General features: G+C 47.8%; 1 protein-coding gene across 2 annotated transcripts in view; it reads left to right on the top strand.

The window, feature by feature from the left end:
- The window catches only part of TESC (tescalcin), a 31,928-nt gene that overhangs the window by 4,220 nt on the left and 9,256 nt on the right, over positions 1-18,452 (top strand). For both annotated transcript variants that reach the window (XM_048821119.2, XM_048821120.2), the window contains one exon: positions 16,963-17,032. In XM_048821119.2, the coding sequence (XP_048677076.1) occupies positions 16,963-17,032 (70 nt within the window). The remainder of the gene's footprint in view (positions 1-16,962; positions 17,033-18,452) is intronic.

Raw genomic sequence — 18,452 nt, 5'->3', positions numbered from 1 at the left:
ACCATGAGATGAAGCATTTTGTTTACAAAAAATGAGCCTGTCTGTTGCAATCAAGGCAGAAACAGCAAATTAAGTAGAACCACACAGGGCCAATTAATTAAAATCAAATGAACATGGAATAATTTAAACGGACAATTCTCCAGATTCTCACCTAGATGGTTACGCTATTAAATTTACAACTTATAGCTAGGAAGATAACCAGTTGCATAAGAGGGACCTGGTTAGGAGATGAATAAATTTTACTCTGATTTGGTGCATCGACAAAAGAAAATACGTCAGTGCTCCCAAACTACCTGTTGGGGCAGGGAGCGTACATCGAAGAAATGAACTTGCCCTTTATAGCTGGGAAGCAGCTGAGACTTGAGCTATATGATGTTTTCATCCTGAAATCATGCAGTCTCCTGTTGATCCATTTCTGGGGGTGTTCTGCTGGGGTAGCCCTGTGCCAGGAAAGGCTTTTTCATTTTGGTTTTTGTTTTAAGTGAGTGAATTGTGCGGGTTTTTGATGTCACTGCGGTTTTCTCCCTTGGCAGTTGAAACCTGCTTCGCTCATCCATGCTGCAGTTGAATAAAGCTGCCAGCAGGAATCGAGGATGCACGGCTAGGTGCAATAAAGGAACTGATTGCAAGCAGCAGGTTACCATCTATGTTTGTTGGTCTGATTCATTCCGTAAAGTAGAGCTGGGGAGTGTATGAGGTTATTTTCCTTCCTTTGTAATCCTTCCAGGTCCAAGTGGGAGTTAATAAGAGCTGCACAGCATCAATTTCACATAGATGTTACAAAAGGAATCACTACTTTGTTCTGAAACAAGTTGCCCACAATTTGAAACACTCATAGATGAGTTCTTGGCTTTGCTAAGCTGTCCTTTGGTTTTGTTCTTGAGTTATAATGTTTTTCAATGTATAATTTCAAAGATAGACCATGTGTGGGGCAGTTTGTACAGCGCCTAGCACAATGGGGTCGTGGTCCATGACTAGGATTCCTAGATGCTACCACAATACAAATAATAAATGTATTGGGATGAGCTGAGAAATACTCACCATAAAACTATCCTCATAGCCTTTATAGAGGTCTTATCACAATGTTAATAAGACTCGGTATGCCCTAGGGATTAATTATGCATGCAAACACACACACAAAGATAAGCTTCAACACAAATAGAAACCTAAACAACTTTAACCCTCTGAAAGTGCATTCAAGTGCAATGTTCAAATACTTTGGATGAAAGATTGTAAATGCTACTGCAACCAGAAGTTAAGCAGCAATTAATTAGTTTCAGCATCAGAAATATGTTCCCTATCAATCTATTTCTAGGAGGTTGATGTTTGGATCGACAAATCAGTAGGTCCTAAATCTTCCATACTACTTAATTTTGCAAAGTGTCTTTCATACAAATTGCATCATAAGATGCTTTATGGCATTAATACAATGACAGAGTTGAATAATATGTAATGACATAGGGGATGCAATGGTCCAGACAAGGAAGAAAAGATTATTCTGGCCAGCTGAGATTTGCAATGAGAAGGAGAATCAATGCGGTAGAGAGAAGCAGGGCAGCTGTTCCAGGTGTAAGGAGCTGCGGAGGAGAAGGCTCTTGCATGCCTAGTCTGGTCGTGTGAATAGATGGGTGTGATGGGCTGGATCATAGAAACCCCCTTGGGGCTTCCAACTGATGTGCCAAGACTACTTCTGCCCCTGCTTTCCCTGCCCTCCCATCTTGGGACTCCAGTGCCCTGCCTGGTTTGAGCCAGACCCGGTAGCCTGCTGCAAAGCCAGACCCAGGTCTGAACCCCCGTCCCCTAACAGCTGTAAGCTTAAACTGAAAGCAGCTTAAGAAGTGTTCCTGTCTTTAACACTCAGATGACCAAGTCCCAATGGGATCCAAACCCCAAATAAATCGGTTTTACACTGTACAAAGCTTATACAGGGTAAACTCATAAATTTTTCGCCCTCTATAACACTGATAGATAGAGATGCACAGCTGTCCCCCTGTCCCCCAGTTATTAATACATACTCTGGGTTAATTAATAAATAAAAAGTGATTTTTATTAAATACAAAAGGTAGGATTTAAGTGGTTCCAAGTAGTAACAGACAGAACAAAGTGAATTACCAAGCAAAATAAAATAAAACACGCAAGTCTAAGTCTAGTACGGTAATAAAACTGAATACAGATAAAATCTCACCCTCCGAGATGTTTCAATAAGTTTCTTTCACAGACTGGATGCCTTCCTAGTCTGGGCCCCATCCTTTCCCCTGGTACAGCCCTTGTTCCAGCTCAGGTGGTAGCTAGGGGATTTCTCATGATGGCCGCCCCCTTTTGTTCTGTTCCACCCACGTATATATCTTTTGCATAAGGTGGGAAACCTTTGTCCCTCTGGGTTCCCAACCCTCCTTCTCACTGGAAAAGCACCAGGTTGAAGATGGGTTCCAGTTCAGGTGACATGATCACATGTCACTGTAAGACTTCATTACCCACTTGCCAGACCACAGGAAGACTTACCAGTGAAACAGAGCCATCTACAGGTAACTGTCCTGGTTAATGGGAGCCATTAAGATTCTAAACCATCATTAATGGCCCACACTTTGCATAACTACAATAGGACCTCAGGGTTATATTTCTAGTTTCAGATACAAGAGTGATACATTTATACAAATAGGATGACCACACTCAGTAGATTACAAGCTTTGTAATGATACCTTACAAGAGACCTTTTGCATGAAGCATATTCCAGTTACGTTATATTCACACTTTTATTAGCATATTTTTATAAAATCATATAGAGTGCAACGTCACATTCGGACCTATGCTCGATAAGGGGAGAGGTTGCAGCAAACCCAGGAGTAACTGTAGGCATTGACTGATTTCTGAGCATGCTGAAGTGTGGTTGATGCTTCACAGGGACAAATGAAGACATTGCACTTGCCCTGAAGAGCTTGTTGTCATGTCTGCTTTATACTGCAACAAGTAAGGGCTGTAAACAGACAAAAGGGAGAGGAAGCATGGTCTAGTGACTTGGGCCCTGGGAGACCTAGTTTCTATTCCTGACTCTGCCACAGAACTGCTGCATGACCTTGGGCAAATCACCTCTCCCCTCTTTGCTTCTCTTTCCCCTCCCACTCTGTCTGCCCCATCTCTCTAGAATGGGGCAGGGGTTGGCTAATATGGTGCATCTGTACCGTGCCAAGCACAATTGACCCCTGAGCTTGACTGAGGTCCCTAGAAGCTGCTCTAAACCAAATAACAATGCAAAGAGCCAGCCTTTATTTAAAAAAACTAAAGGCAGCTTGTGTCAGGCCAGTCTGATATGGAGTTATTTACGGCCAATTCCTTTCCTATTGCAGTCACGTGGCCCTAAGAGGATTGGGGTATGTACAGTGGCTCCTACCTTATCAGAGCCTCTTTTTGGGCTACAGTGAGTGACTTTGGAATGCCAGAAGCATCCATTACATGCCTTTAAAATCAAAAGTTCCCAGCCACATTCCAGTGAGATCCTATATTGAGTCTCCTGCGTAGACTGCATTCTGCTGTGAATCTGAGCGTGCTCATTGTGTTTGAGAAGTCTCATGTAGTGATGGGCTTTAATGAAGGGCTAATTTGGCTGCATTTGAAGTGTCTGTGCTTGCAGACCAGTGGGTATGTTGGCCTGGTTGATAACTCTTCCCCTCTTCATTTATTAGATTAACATTTGAGAGAGCGAGCGGCTGGAGCCCATGGTTCTTCTCACTGTCTGCGTGCACGTCTGATTCAAGCCTCAGTCGCAGCAAAGCAGGAGGGGACGTTTGCGGAATGAGGGAATATTTCATTTTAAATCAATAATTTAAAAAAAAGTCAAAACAAATTATTGGAAAAGGGTCAATGGGCTGGATTCCATCTTGATACAGGTTTCAGAGGAACAGCCATGTTAGTCTGTATTCGCAAAAAGAAAAGGAGTACTTGTGGCACCTTAGAGACTAACCAATTTATTTGAGCATGAGCTTTCGTGAGCTACAGCTCACTTCATCAGATGCATACCGTGGAAACTGCAGCAGACTTTATATATGATACAGTTCACAGTGGAACAGGGCCGGACGTAGTACTGGAGACAGAAGAGAAATATTGCAGAGCATGGTCTCTTGTGGAGTTTTTATAGAGGTCGATCTGCCCCTCCCTGTGGGCTCAAGACTAACACGGACCCTGAAATGGTTGCTACTGGGAAGAACTTACTTGGAAATGTCATTGCTGAGGTTGAGCTCGTGGCTGAGAGGCAGCACAAGTAACTACCTCATGGGGGCAGGGTGATCTGAGCTCTCCAAGGGCCAGCTTGGGCTCTCATTATGGTCAGTGCCCAAATTCCCAGTGGAAGCCGAGGTCAGGCTCTCTGTGCAGGCAGAGTGCTGAGCCCAAGATACGGGTCTAGGGAGCTCCTGTTGCTCTTCCAGGTGATAGTGTAGCAGCACCGAGACTAAAGGCGATGGCGTCTAGCTTTCCTCTGCCAGGCAGGGGGTTGCTGTGATGTGCGTAGGGACATGGCCAACACGCACAGGGAGCCCCGCAGTGTCATGTCTTCATGGGGGGGGGGCTCCTGCTGCCTTAATCCATTCTCAGTGAGGCAGGGTCATGGGTCGAGAAGGGGAGGGAGAGGAGAACAGGGAGGTGTTTTAAAGGCTCCCAAATCCAATGTTGTTGTTTTTTTTAAAAACAGTTCACTTGCAAACTGAGATGCTTGTGTATCTGAGCAGAGGGTAGCTGGAGGTAGCGTCCTATCGCTCCTTAGCCTCGGTGGAAGCCAGTCCCGGACAGGCTAAATACAGTAACTAATACAACACTGCCTGTCTGGGCTCCAGTTCCCAGGGAGGAGAGAGACCCTGGTGTCGTAGATGTGACATGCTGCTCTCAGCCACGCGTTGGGTACCTGTTTGGTGTCTGCAGAGGGTTGTGCGTTGATGAATTAACCAGTCATTAGAAAGAACAGACCACATCACAGAGCTTATCATTTCCATCTATCTGGGGCTGGAAGGATGGAGTTGAGGAGAGAGTAAATCAGTGACAACTGTGGGGTGAATGTGACAATTGTCCAGAAGTATTTAAGGGTGTGAATGCCAAGGTGGGGGAGAGATTACACGGGGGGAAAGGCCTCAATTCAAACCAAGACTATTTTAGGATGATACCTGGAAGTATTTCCTAACGATGCAGCTGTCAGACCACGAGAGTCTCCCAAGGGAAGGGGTGAAAGCCACATCATTGGAGCTGTTTGCAACTGGACTAGAGAAGCACTTCTGTAAATGCCCTAGGGAACCATCCTGCTTCAGCTGGAGGATGTTCCAGATGACTCAGCAGGTCTCTGACTCCCATGAACTGGCATGTGACTGTCCCTGATAGTCTGCTCAGCCCTTCACCCTCCAAAGCAGAAGTCTGAATAGGACAGAGAGCATGCATTAATACCACTGCCCAACAAAAGAGTTGACTTCACCCATGTAACGAAGTGGGACTGTTCTTAATGTTTCCTCTGACTATTGTGGGGGTGCCTCAGTTTCCCCTATGCAGTTCTTAAGTATCTAGGAGGTGGGATAAGGGTGTAAGATCATTGCAGAGCCCTAAAGGGCAGGTGTGTGCAGGGGTCTGGACACAGAGAATGGCCGACACCCTCTTTCCTGGCAACTGATGGCCTGGGCCCTTCCCCCCTGCAAGGTGAGAGCTAAAGGGTTGGAGAACAAAGGAATCAGGTGACCTCCTAGCCCGGCAAAGGGACAAAGCCCAGAGGAGGATGGGCTGGAGGGAGTTTAAGTTTGGGGCTAGCTGGAGACACGGAGTGAAGGGCAGATGTGGCTGTCTGGCTCACTGCCCCCTAAAATGGACCCAGCTCAGGGGGTCCTGTTCTTTGCACCTACAAGGTCTGTTTTAGACCATGTTCCTGTCGTCTAATAAACCTCTGTTTTATTGGCTGGCTGAGAGTCACGTCTGACTGCGAAGTTGGGGTGCAGGACCCTCTGGCTTCCCCAGGAGCCCTGCCTGAGCGGACTCGCTGTGGGAAGCGCACAGAGGGGCAAAGGATGCTGAATGCTCCGAGGTCAGACCCAGGAAGGTGGAAGCTGTGTGAGCTTTGTGTCCTGCAGACAGGTTGCTCACAGGAAGGCGACTGCCCCAGAGTCCTGACTGGCTTCACGGGGAGCAGTTCCAGAGCATCGCCCAGGGAGTCCGTGACAACCCACGATACCTTTGGGCCCAGACACTTTTTCTATTGTGATCTACAAGGAGTTTTGCTGTAGACTTCAAAGGCCGAAGGATCAAGCTCTTAAGGAGCAGGTGACAGGCACACAAATAGCATTTGTTTACAATCCCCATCTTTGAAGGCAAAAACGCCCTCCTTTTGCCTCCGCTCCTTTAGGGCAGGGCTGCAAGGCCTAAGCGGTCAGTGCTGTGCAGTGTAGAACTCTGGCAACGCACTAGACATCTCAGCTTTCCACACAGAAAGGGAGTGAGGCTGCATTTACAACCTGGCTTTGGCTGGAGGAGAAATCTGATCGTTTAAAGACAGAGTGTTGTGTGCTTATGAGACTGTGACTCATGCTGGCCACCTGAGCCAAAATATCAAATTAACCACCTGAGAAGTTAAATGCTTACCCTGCCCAGGTGGGGAGAAACATCACCAGCTGTCTGTTTGGTGGCATTGGTGAAATGAGTTGATGATCTCAAGCCTGTTTCCAGCGCACAGGTGTTCATCGGACCAAACTAGCTGTCACAACAGACACATGGCCAGCAGAGCGGACAGAAGAAACCTGCGCTGTCCCTGTGTTTGTGTAGATGTGCTTCCGGGATAAACTGTCAATCCAGCACCTTTCGCTGGTACTAATAGTCACTTGGGCAACAATAAAACTGCCCTCAGCCTCAGCCCGGATTCCTCTCTCTTACGTGCATAAAAATAATGAAATGATACAGCTTAGGTTCCCCTCCTGTACAGTGCACATCCAAGCAGTCAAGGGAACGTGGAGAGCCAGTGGGAGGCAAGGGGGTGTCACATGATGGCGCCCAGGAACCAGCTTATTCAGCTAGATCAGAACTCAAGCCCCCAGATTTACAATGCACCTTTGGTATCAGGCACTCTGCTACAAGGCCCCATATTATCGCTGTGGCCTTTCTAAACTGGCCATCATTGTGGTATCTAGGCACTTCAGTCAAGTCACTATACTGGATGGGTGCCTGCCTCGTTAGTATCAAACTTCTCCAGCCACATCTTGTTCCAGAACAAGGTCTAGAAGTCTCTGCTGCAGAGGGAGTAGTGCTCTAAAACGGGAGGGAGGTTAGGGGGTGGGCTAGTTCAAGTTGAAGATCTGCATTTTCATATGGACTACAGTTACAATAAAAAGCAATCCAGCCTGGTCACTTTTAATTATCTAGTCCCCATCGGTCTTTGTTCTGGGATAGCTCCATCGAAGACACTTGACCCAACATAACCCCAATTATTCCTGCCGTGCTTGGATAAGAGAAACCAACTCCATTGAAGTTCTGGCACCATTTCTGATGCTGTTTCCAGAGCAGAATCCTATATCCTGAGCCTCTGTAACGCAGCAGGGCTGAGATCAGACTGGAGTGCAGATTGGAACCTTTGGCATAACTGTGCTCCTTTGCTGTGAACAGTCCTGTCTGGAAAGCCAGGAGCCCATAACCATCAGCTGGTGAGTAACTTCTGTCCCAAACCCAGCTAGCCAGGAATGGACTGGAGGGGGCTTCTTCCCACCCCCTCCAAAAAAAAAATGTAGCTCTGGCCCAGATCTTCAAAGGTATTTAGGCACCAAATTCCTGTTGATTTCAGTAGGTGCCTACATACCTTTGATCTTGGCCTCTGTGTAAATGGCAAGGAGGAATTTCATATTCACTGTGGCTCAATGAATCCTGATCCAGTCTACTCAGTTTGCAAGTCACAAGATGTTTTTCTGACTACAGGCCTGGTGAACTCAACCTGGGCTCTGACAGAAAAGCTAGGTGAAAGTCAAGCGGCTGGTCAGATTAGGCCCAGTGACAGCTGCACAAACCCTCAGCCTGCTAATGGAGCCCTGCAAGGTGAAGCTGGGGGGCTGGCAGCTAAGAAGAAAACAAAACCCCCCGCAGCTGTTTGCTTGCAAACAGAGCAGGTTTGAGCTGATGTCAGTGCATATTGGCTAGGGAACCAGAAGATGCTAGTTGTTAAGAAGAGAGAGTGTGGCCTACTGGATAGATTGCTGGACCTGGGTGCTATTCCTGGCTCTGCTACTGGCCTGCTGGGTGACCTTGGGCAGGTCACCTCACCCTTCTGTGCCTCAGTTTCCCAACTGTAAAATGGTGTTGATCATACTGACCTCCTTTATAAAACACTTGGAGACTTACTGATGGAAAACTCTGTGTAAGACTGGGTCTTATCATTGTTATTAGAGTCACTTTCCAGGGCTGAGACACATTTAAAGTACCACATAGCCAGCCCCCGTCATCTGGGGTAGACTCTGTGCTTGCCTGTGGGAGACCCAAGTTCAAGCGAGACCGTACCGCTTTCCTGGGTCACTCAGGAGCTGTGTATGATCAGAAACTGGCTCCCTTCAGAGTGCAAGCTGTGTGGGACAGCGAGAGGCAGGTTATCGGCATTGCCTTAAGCCCTGTATAGCAGCTACTCCTGGAACAGTGTTACTGCCTTGCAGGAGCTGCCTTCTCTCGACCATTTGGAGCGTCCCTGCAGCTGCTGTGGGCTAGGGAGAAGGCTTCGGCTGGGAGCAGCAGGAGGCAGAAAGGGAGGGGAGGGCTCTGAAGGGAGGCTTATCGGCTGAGATAAATAAGTTGGGGTGGTGGCTGGTGCAGCACAGACTGAGGCAGAAGTGTGTTTAAAACAAATCTTGGCCTCTCTAAAAGGGTCATCACCCTGGATTATTTTTCCTTCGCTGGCTGTTTACATGTGTGCGTGAGCAGACAGGGTGGAGAGGGGGCAGTCTGTGAAAGTTAAGTTAGACACCAAGGACGTGTAGGTTTGCCCCAGTCCCAGTATAACCCGAGCTCTGAGAACCCTGCTGGGAAGTGGATTCCCATGACTACAGCTAGAGCTAGAGCCCCAGCTCTCCGGGGCAGGGACATGTTTGTATTGCACTGGGCCTGGGTGCCGCTGGAATTCAAATAATGCCTAGGGACAAAGTCAGCACAGTGTAAACACACAGACACAACTCTACTGTATTCATAGAATCATAGACTATCAGGGTTGGAAGGGACCTCAGGAGGTCATCTAGTACAACCCCCTGCTCAAAGCAGGGCCAACCCCCAATTTTTGCCCTAGATCCCTAAATGGCCCCCTCAACGATTGAACTCACAACTCTGGGTTTAGCAGGCCGATGCTCGAACCCCTGAGCTATCCCTCCCCCCTCTTTTTTTTCCTGAGATCCCTTCCAACCCTGATAGTCTATGATTCCTGGAGCCAAATAAGGAAAGAAATGAAACCCCCGGTTTTAGTGACGAATCATAGACTATCAGGTTTGGAAGGGATCCCAGGAGATCATCCAGTCCAACCCCCTGCTCAGAGCAGGGCCAATCGCCAATTTTTGCCCCAGATCCCTAAATGGCCCCCTCAAGGATTGAACTCAGGACCCTGGGTTCAGCAGGCCAATGCTCAAACCACTGAGCTATTCCCCTCCATCGCATCACTCCACCCTGCAGCTGTGCCTGCTTCTGTCAGGAGGGAGCTGGGCCCCTGCAGCTCTGCTGGTATTCAGAGTCAAAGGCCTGTGGTTTAAAGGTGTCTGGGTGCCTGAAGATGTCTTGTGGGATTTCCAAAGCACCTCGATGCCTACCTGTGTCTTCAGGCACCTAAATACCTTTAAAACACTGGCCCTAATTCCTCACGTGGTGGGTGGCCTTGGGCCCCAGTGGTACCTGTGGACCCGGAGCCACTAGAAGTCCCATTGGAACTCAGCCCCTCCCCACCATCAGAAGGGACCAGGGCACCTACTCCAGCCTGACTTCAGTCACTGAAGGTCCTTTCATGTTGGAGGTGGGGAGCTGGGAGGTGGCTTTGTTGTAGGCTAGGTGATTGTTGTGCATGGGGCTGACACAGCTGTTTAAGGGACCCCAACAAAATGGCAGCAGTATTCAGAATCTCTCTGAGGCCAGGAGTGGGGGGGCTCTGACTCAAACAGCACAGAGACCAGCAGCCTGGAAAAGAGCCCAATGAATCCAGTGCCTTTCTCTATAGCCTGGAAGCCTGCACGTGGGCAAGGGCTTGGGCCATCAGAGGCTAACGTCATTTCCAAGGGATATGAGCGGGAAGTGTTGACCCTGCGCGTCTCTCCTGGGGCGTTCGTTCCCCTGTGCAGGTGTTGCTGCTTTATGGAAAAGGACTGAGATTCTTTTGAACACAATGTCCGATCGCAACTGATCACCTGCCTGTTCGAGAGGAGAGCTGTGCCCAGCCTTGTGCTGCCGGGGTGGCATGAGAGGAAGACCTGGCTTTGAGAGAGACCCCTCCCCCTTTTGTTTTGTACCATGGGCAGGTGAAGCACCTGGAAGGGAGAGGTGAGCCCATGCTGCAGCACTCAGAGCTCCTCCCCCCTCCACAGAGCAGTGCAAGCTCTTCACGAGCATGTAACATGGCTACCTGATGATCACTAGTGGTCCCTACTACACTATAGTAGCACGCCATCTGTGCCCTCCGTCTGTGAATCTCAAATTGCTCCATAACCCACTGGGGGGGGAGGCTGCCTCCATTTTACATACATGGAAAGCTACATTACAGAGAAGTGGTGACTTGCCCAAATTCACTGGCACAACTGGGAATAGAACCCAGGCGTGCCATTTCCAAGTCCTCCCATGCTAATCATAGACGCGCTCTGAACACTCTGATGGCTGGGGAGGAAGAGGTACCATTTTGCTGCCAAATGGGATTTTTGTTACTGCTTGTGCGTTCCCTGAGGTTTATAAGACTTTGATGTAAAACCAAGTTCCAGATGTGCAAGACTTCCTTGGCCCCATTGTTTCCATGGCAATGGTGATGTCAATGTGAAAGGTCAACAGCTGACCGCTAAGATTTGAAAGCAATGTGTAGAAAAAGTTTCCGTTTATGTGAAAACCATGAACAGAAGTAAAACAGCAAAGCATAAACCACTGCAGGATTTTAAAAGCACTACTTGGCTATAGTGGAGACGTAAGAGTAATAGGTTGAGTCCCATTTTAAGCAACTAGAGAGTCAAAATACAGCAGGATCCTGAGCATCCAAACAGCTTGGCCAACCCCACCACATTTGTTTGGCTAATCGGGAGCCAGTGATAAGGGCAAGGAGACACGTTAGCAGTTACTGGGGGGTTCAGAAGCTGACAGTCTGGGCGTGTAAGAACTTTTATTGTAATAGTAGTTTTTTAAACAAAGGTCCTTCCCCATTGCATGAGAGATTGAACCACTCACACATGGGAATTTGCCAGACTTCGTTGCAGGCAGACTGGAAAAGCCAGGTGCAACTGTTCCTGGTGAAAGTGAAAAGCGTTAACTGATGGAATTTACATCTCCGTGTGTGAGTGTGAGAAAAGGGAAGTCTTGAGACACTTGGGATGGAAAAAGAAATGCTGTGCACTGGATTTCTGTGCCCATCTGGTATTAACTCACTCATGAAGCCTTAAGCAGTCAGAGAACAGGAGCTGGATGGCTGTGCTCACCTGGATGTGGGTTCTGAGTGTAGCCTGGGTGAGAGGCAAAGCCTAGCTCTGATGTCTATACCCAGCTGGAATTGATGTTTGACCGCAGCCACTCAGAGAAGAACCTGAATGCTCCCTGAAGTGGACTTTAGGCTTCTTGCTCAGACATGTTTTTCCTAAAGATGAGATTTGCTGCATTGTTGACGCTTGGCTGAGCTTTAAACTGTGGCTAGTGGCCATCCCATTCTTAGCCTCATGCCTTTCATCATGTTACAAGACATTGGATCCTTTTCAGGTCAGCCATTGGGATGATGTGGATCTGGTCTAGCCATGGCTAGTCTTAGGTGTGTGATCGTGGCATCCTTCCTCAGCTGGAAAGAGTGAAATTGTCCCATCCCCAACAGCATGCTGTTGCTGCAGCAGATGTAAGGATAGCTACTGTGAGTCACTGAGGGAAGTATCAGCCTTCCAAGGGGAGCAGTGGGGGCAACAAACCTAATTGGCTTCAAGACTGAGTTTGGTAAGTTTATGGAGGGGATGGTACGATGGGACTGCCTACAATGGCATGTAGCCGATCTGCAACTGCCAGCAGCAAATATCTCCAATGGCCGGCGATGGGCCCCTAGAAGGGGAAGGGCTCCGAGTCACTACAGAGAATTCTTTCCCTGGTGTCTGGCTGGTGGTTCTTGCCCACCTGCTCAGGGTCGAAATGATCACCATATTTGGGGGTCGAGAAGGAATTTTCCCCCAGGTCAGATTGGCAGAGCCCCTGGGAGGGTTTCACCTTCCTCTGCAGCATGGGCCATGGATCACTTGTAGGTTCAAACTAGTGTAAATGGTGGATTCTTTGTAACTTGGAGTCTTTAAATCGTGATTTGAGGACTTCAGTAACTCAGCCAGAGGTGATGGGCCTACTACAGGAGTGGGTGGGGGAGGTTCTGTGGCCTGCAATGGGCAGGAGGTCAGACTAGATGATCATGATGTTCCCATCTGACCTTAAAGTCTATGAGTCTAATTGCACCAAGTTTCAAAACAGTTCAGCAATAGGCACACAGAGAGACAGAAGCTGCAGCAAACAGCACGGAGAGCTTCCCAGGACCTGTAAAATATTTAGGCCAGCGAACTGGGGAGGTTACCCTTTCAAGGCTGTAAAACAACAACAAAAATGGAGCAAAGCCGGTTACTTAAAAGTTAGAAAAATATCAGTACAGATCTGTTACCTTCCGGCGACTGGAGTTAAAATCATAGATCTGCCCATGATTTTTTAATGTGCTTGTGAATTACCTGCCCTGCTGCGAAAGACCCATTAGTGGAAAGCCTGTATTCCATCATATCCCATGTGATTCGATATGCCATGTCTCCCATCGCTGGGGCTGGGTCAGAGAGAATGTGATGCTCAGTGGGCACATGGACATGAGCTAATATCTTGCACAAACAAAGCCAAAGGCTGCTTTTCCCACTGCTGATAATTACTATAGTCAATATTTATGCAAGTCTGAAAAGTACCAGCCCGTGACTGATTTGAGTCCTGTAAGTATGAACATGAGTTTCTGGCAAGGTATCAGCGAAAAGAAAATAACTTCCACCAGAATTAAGGAGTCAACAAATCAGTGATTGGTCTTGCCACAGCTTATTGCAGGTTGATATTAGGGCTAGTCCCTCTTGCAGTGGGAGGGGAGCCATGCCTAGAGCTTAGAGCATTGGAGTGGGAGGCTGAAGTCTGTCCAGGGCTCTGTCAGACTTGCAGTGTGATGTTGTGCAAGTCGCCATCCAGTTCTCGTCTCAGCTTCCCCATCGATAAACCGGGGATAATTCCCACTTCCTGTGTGGTGTGCAAGGCTTAATCAGTGCTCGTAAATCTCCTTGAGGTTCACAGATGAATGGTTCTGTGGGCCAATGACTGGCATGGCGTTCACTCCCGGGCGCTGAGTTTCTGAGTAAGATAGTATCGTTACTTGTAAGCTCTCTATAGTTAGGGGTAAACATCAGAATTGCTGTTCTCCTTGCATGAGCTGCCCCCCGCCAGCACCCGTGCACAGCCAATGCAGTTACAGCATGTACCCATAAGTATTAACTCGTGGGACAACTGAATTATTGTACCCAAATAGTCTTCATGTGCCGCGACACTGTCTTTCTCCACCATGGGGAGGTAAACTTTGCCACACTGCAGCAGAGCAGTGGTCTGTCTAGCTTGGTACCATCTATTAGCCAGTGGCAGATACTTCAGAATGTATAATATGCCACTACAATGCCCATGATTATTCCAGGGGTAGGGGAGGAGGGGGGAATTGAGCCCAGCTGGTGATCACCGTCATGATTTGAAGCAGGAGAATCGATGGCTCTTAATTTTATCCAAGGTAGCATAATTACAACTTCTAGGCTGATGGAGTGTCTAGGTCAGACGTGGGCAACCTACAGCCCTCCTGTCCTGAGCTCCGGTGCTCCAGGCAGCATGGTAAGGGGGCAGGGGCCAGTGGGGGCTGGATAGAGGGCAGGGGAGTTCGGGGTGGTGGTCGGGGGCGGGGGCATGGATTGGGGTGGGGGCAGTCAGAGGGCGGGGAATAGGGGGGGTTGAATGGGGGCAGGGGTCCCGGGGGGCAGTCAGGAAGGAGAGGGGGGGTTGGATGGGGCAACGGGGGGCAGTCAGGGGCAGGGGTTCTGGCGGCGGTCAGAGGACAGGGAGAAGGGGTGGCTGGATGGGGCAGGGGTTCCGGGGGAGCCGTCAGGGGGCAAGAAGTGGTGGGGTGGGGTGGGGGGTCAGATAGAAGGTGGGAGCTGGGCCATAAGTGGCTGTCTGGGGAGACACAGCCTCCCCTAACCGGCCCTCCATACAGTTTTGGAAACCCAATGTGGCCCTCAGGCCAAAAAGTTTGCCCACCCTGGTCTAGGCAAAGATTTTCAAAAGTGACCAGTCTCTTTGGATACCTCCATGTTTGGGGGCCACGTTACAGTGCAGGGGCCTGATTTCTAGACAAGGGAGCTGCTCAGTGCTTTCTGAAGATCAGGTCCATTTAAGGTGTCTCAAATTGGCATCCAAAATTTATAGTTACTTCTGAAAGTCATAGTCCAAAAACTTTCCCTTTTCTCTCTCAAATATATTGCTTTTGAATTTCATAGAGCCCCCTCCTAATCTTGAAGTAAACAGGAAGGCCTGATTGGCTACCTTTATTTATTTTTTAATGTTTTATTTTTAATCAGCAACAGTGCACTTATGTCACTGACCCCTCTTAGGGGTAATTCCCCAAATATAAGCTACATGACTATGGGGAGGGAGGAAGAGACAACTCTGTATCACTTAGAGACCAGATTCTCACCTCAGCACTTTGTATCTCAACTGTATTGTCTGGGGCTAAAATCTTACTGCAAGCTAACTTTAGCTTTTGCTAATGGGCCACCAGGGCATTAAGAGTTTGCTTGAGTGGCTCAGATTGCAGGATCAGGACCGTACATTATAAATTCCTTGGGAACAGGGACCATCTCATACTGTGGGTAGCTTTCAATAAATAATAATTCTACACCTACAATTCTACATGCTACAATGCAGCTATAAAAGTGGCAAAGAGTCCTGTGGCACCTTATAGACGAACAGATGTATTGGAGCATGAGCTTTCCTGGGTGAATACCCACCTCGTCAGATGCATCTGATGAAGTGGGTATTCACCCACGAAAGCTCATGCTCCAATACGTCTGTAAGTCTATAAGGTGCCACAGGACTCTTTGCCACTTTTACAGATCTAAACTAACACAGCTACCCCTCTGAAGCAACGCAGCTCTAGCGGATGTGGAATAGCCAGCATTGTTCTGGGCCTTTTCCCATACCGTGAGTACTTGGCTCATGTAGTACTTCACATGTTCAAAGCAGTTTACAAACACTGAACAGTCAGTCCCCACAGACCCTTCTGAGATAAGCAAGTAATGATACTCACCTGATTTATGGATGGGGAAACAGAGCTGCAGAGAGGTTAAGTGACATGCATAAGGCCACAGAGGGAGCCAGTGGCAGTGCTGGAAATAGAAGCTAGGTCTCCTGAAACCAGTCCTGCATTCTAACCACAAGTCCATGCTGCCGTATCCACCAACACCATTTGATATCTTTGCCGTGCATCCCCTCTGCTGCTTTCCAAATAAAGTAGCCCTAATGGGTCAGATTTTTTCAAGGAAGTCACTGGAGCTGTAACAGAGCTGAATTATTTAGCCGAGTCCAATGTCTCCTCTTAAGGAAGCTCCTCATCCCCACTACTCTGTTGCACCAACATGCAACTTTCCGAAGAGCTGCTTGGACCTTTGACCCTTGTCTGGAAGTGCTGAAACGGCACGGCTGCAGCTTCGCCAGTCTAGCACTGTAATGTAGATGCCTGCTACGGGGGGGGGAAGGGGCTTTTCCGTTGCAGCAGTAAATCCGCCCCGTTGAGAGGTGATCGCTAGCTGGCCAGAAGAATTCTTCCGTCGCCCCTGCAGTGTCTATGCCAGTTTGGTTTAAATGCATCTCTCAGTGATGCAGCAGGGTCAGCCTAAGTGTCTGGTGTAGACCAGGCCTAAGTGTATCTATGTCCATTATTTGCCAGCTATTACCGCCCCCACCTCGTCTCTCTAATATCCTGGGACTGACACGGTTACAACAGCACTGCCTACGCTAGTCACCATGAAGCCCCAATGCACAAAGAGATTTTCACTTTCCCTGGTGGGGACACACTAGCTGTGCTGTCCCCTGGAGTAAGATTTCCCTTGACCAGGCTTTCTACTGGGCTGGTCATGGGCGAGTCCCCAGACACAAACCCCTGGTTAACACCGTTTCCTGCAGCCACAGCACCATGCCGCAGGCTGCCCGCTTCTCCGCAGAGATGTGCTGCAAACGATGCCACAAAAATGTCCCCTGTTGGGAGTGCATGCAGCAGAGAGGCGCAGGGAAGGAATGGGGACTGCCCATCGAGACAAGACGCTTGGTTAGGAGCCAAGGAGAGACAGAACCCCACTTAACACGTTTGTTTACTAAGGGCCACCTGCCTTTTACCAGGGAGTAAACATATACTGACCCTCACACAGTGCTCCAGGTGTGTGACGTGATGGAGACTTTCCAGGGCAGCCAGGCGTATCCTCTCCAGAGGGAGCTTTCTCTGAAGGCCAAAAATATGGTGCTTGTCAGAAGTCCTGGGAATGTTTAGCAGGGATGGATGGGCAGCAGCCACAGGAGGAATGAGACCCTTTTTCAGTCCCCATGATCCTCTTCCAGTGCATTGCTGCTTCCCCTAGGGAAGGTCTGGCAGAGCGTGGGAGCCCTATGCGGAGACCTCATCTGCTGTGGCAGGAGAGGTTAGTGACAAATGATCTTTCTCTTCTCTCTTCCCAGTCACTTTGGAACAAATTGAGCACCTTCACCGGAGATTCAGGCAGATAAGTGGGGACCAGCCAACCATCCGGTATGGTGCTTTTATTTCTGTATCCTTTATTGCCCTGGCTGGGTTGTTGTTTATCAACTCATTCCTTTACCGTGCACGTGTGCTCTTGCTCTGTCTCCGTCTGGGATTACAGAGCCCTGTGGAGCACTACCTGGATTATATCAATACCATGCATTACAGGTGATTGGTTCTTGAAACTGCCCAGAGAGGGAGAAAGTGAACGTAATCTGTTTGCCAGGAAGAGACCATCTCTGACTCCAAAGGGAATGGTTACCACAGCATAGTGCCAAGGGGGCTAGGCTGCTGGAAGGGGCATCCCTTTCTTGGAATTAGAGTTTCAAACAAAGGTCCTGACCTTTTTCTGGTCACTAAGGATCCCATGGCATTTTTCACAAGTCGGTGGTTGAATCCCAATCTGGAGAGTTAACTAAAATCTGCTTGTAGTTTCAGCTGCCAATGGTTCCTTTGTCTTTACTTTCTTTCCTAGACTGCTGTGTATTGTCGTTATATGCTGTTAAACATCAGCCCTGTTTCCAGAGGTGGCTGCATTCCTCAGCTCAGCTGCTAAAAATTATGTTGAAACCAGGGCTGTCAAGCGATTTAAAAAGTTAGTCACAATTAATCACACAATTAAAAAAATTATTGTGATTAATCACACAGTTAAGCATGCTGTTAAACAATAATAGCATATCATTAATTTAAATATTTTTGGATGTTTTCTGCATTTTCAAATATTTTGATTTTGATTGCAACACAGAATACAAAGTGCAGAGTGCTCATTTTATATTTATTTTTAAAATATTTGCATTGTAAAAAAAGAAATATTATTTTTCAGTTCACCTGATACAAGTACTGGAGTGCAATCTCTTTATCATGAAAGTGCAACTTACAAATGTAGATTTTTTTTGGTTACATAACTGCACTCAAAAACAAAACAATGTAAAAATTGAGAGCCTGCAAGTCCACTCAGTCCTACTTCTTGTTCAGCCAATCGCTCAGACAAACAAGTTTGTTTACATTTGCAGAAGATAATGCTGCCCGATTCTTGTTTACAATGTCAATTGAAAGTGAAAACTGGCGTTTGCATGGCACTTTTGTAGCCGGCATTGCAAGATATTTACGTGCCAGATGTGCAAAAGATTCATATGTCCCTTCATGCTTCAACCACCATTCCATAGGACTTGTTTCTCTTAGTGATTGGCTGAACAAGAAGTAGGACTGAGTGGACTTGTAGGCTCTAAAGTTTTACATTGTTATGTTTTTGAGTGTAGTTATGTAACCAAAAAAAAAAATCTAAATTTGGAAGTTGCTCTTTCATGGTAAAGAGATTGCACTACAGTACTTGTATCAGGTGAAATGAAAATTACTATTTCTTTTGTTTATCATTTTTACAGTGCAAATATTTGTAATAAAAATAATAAAGTGAGCACTGTACACTTTG

This window comes from Caretta caretta, chromosome 15 (genome assembly GCF_965140235.1).
Source record: "Caretta caretta isolate rCarCar2 chromosome 15, rCarCar1.hap1, whole genome shotgun sequence".
NCBI lineage: Eukaryota > Metazoa > Chordata > Testudines > Cheloniidae > Caretta > Caretta caretta.
The sequence above is the reverse complement of the archived record's forward strand: the minus strand, read 5'-3'. Positions and strand labels throughout refer to the sequence as shown.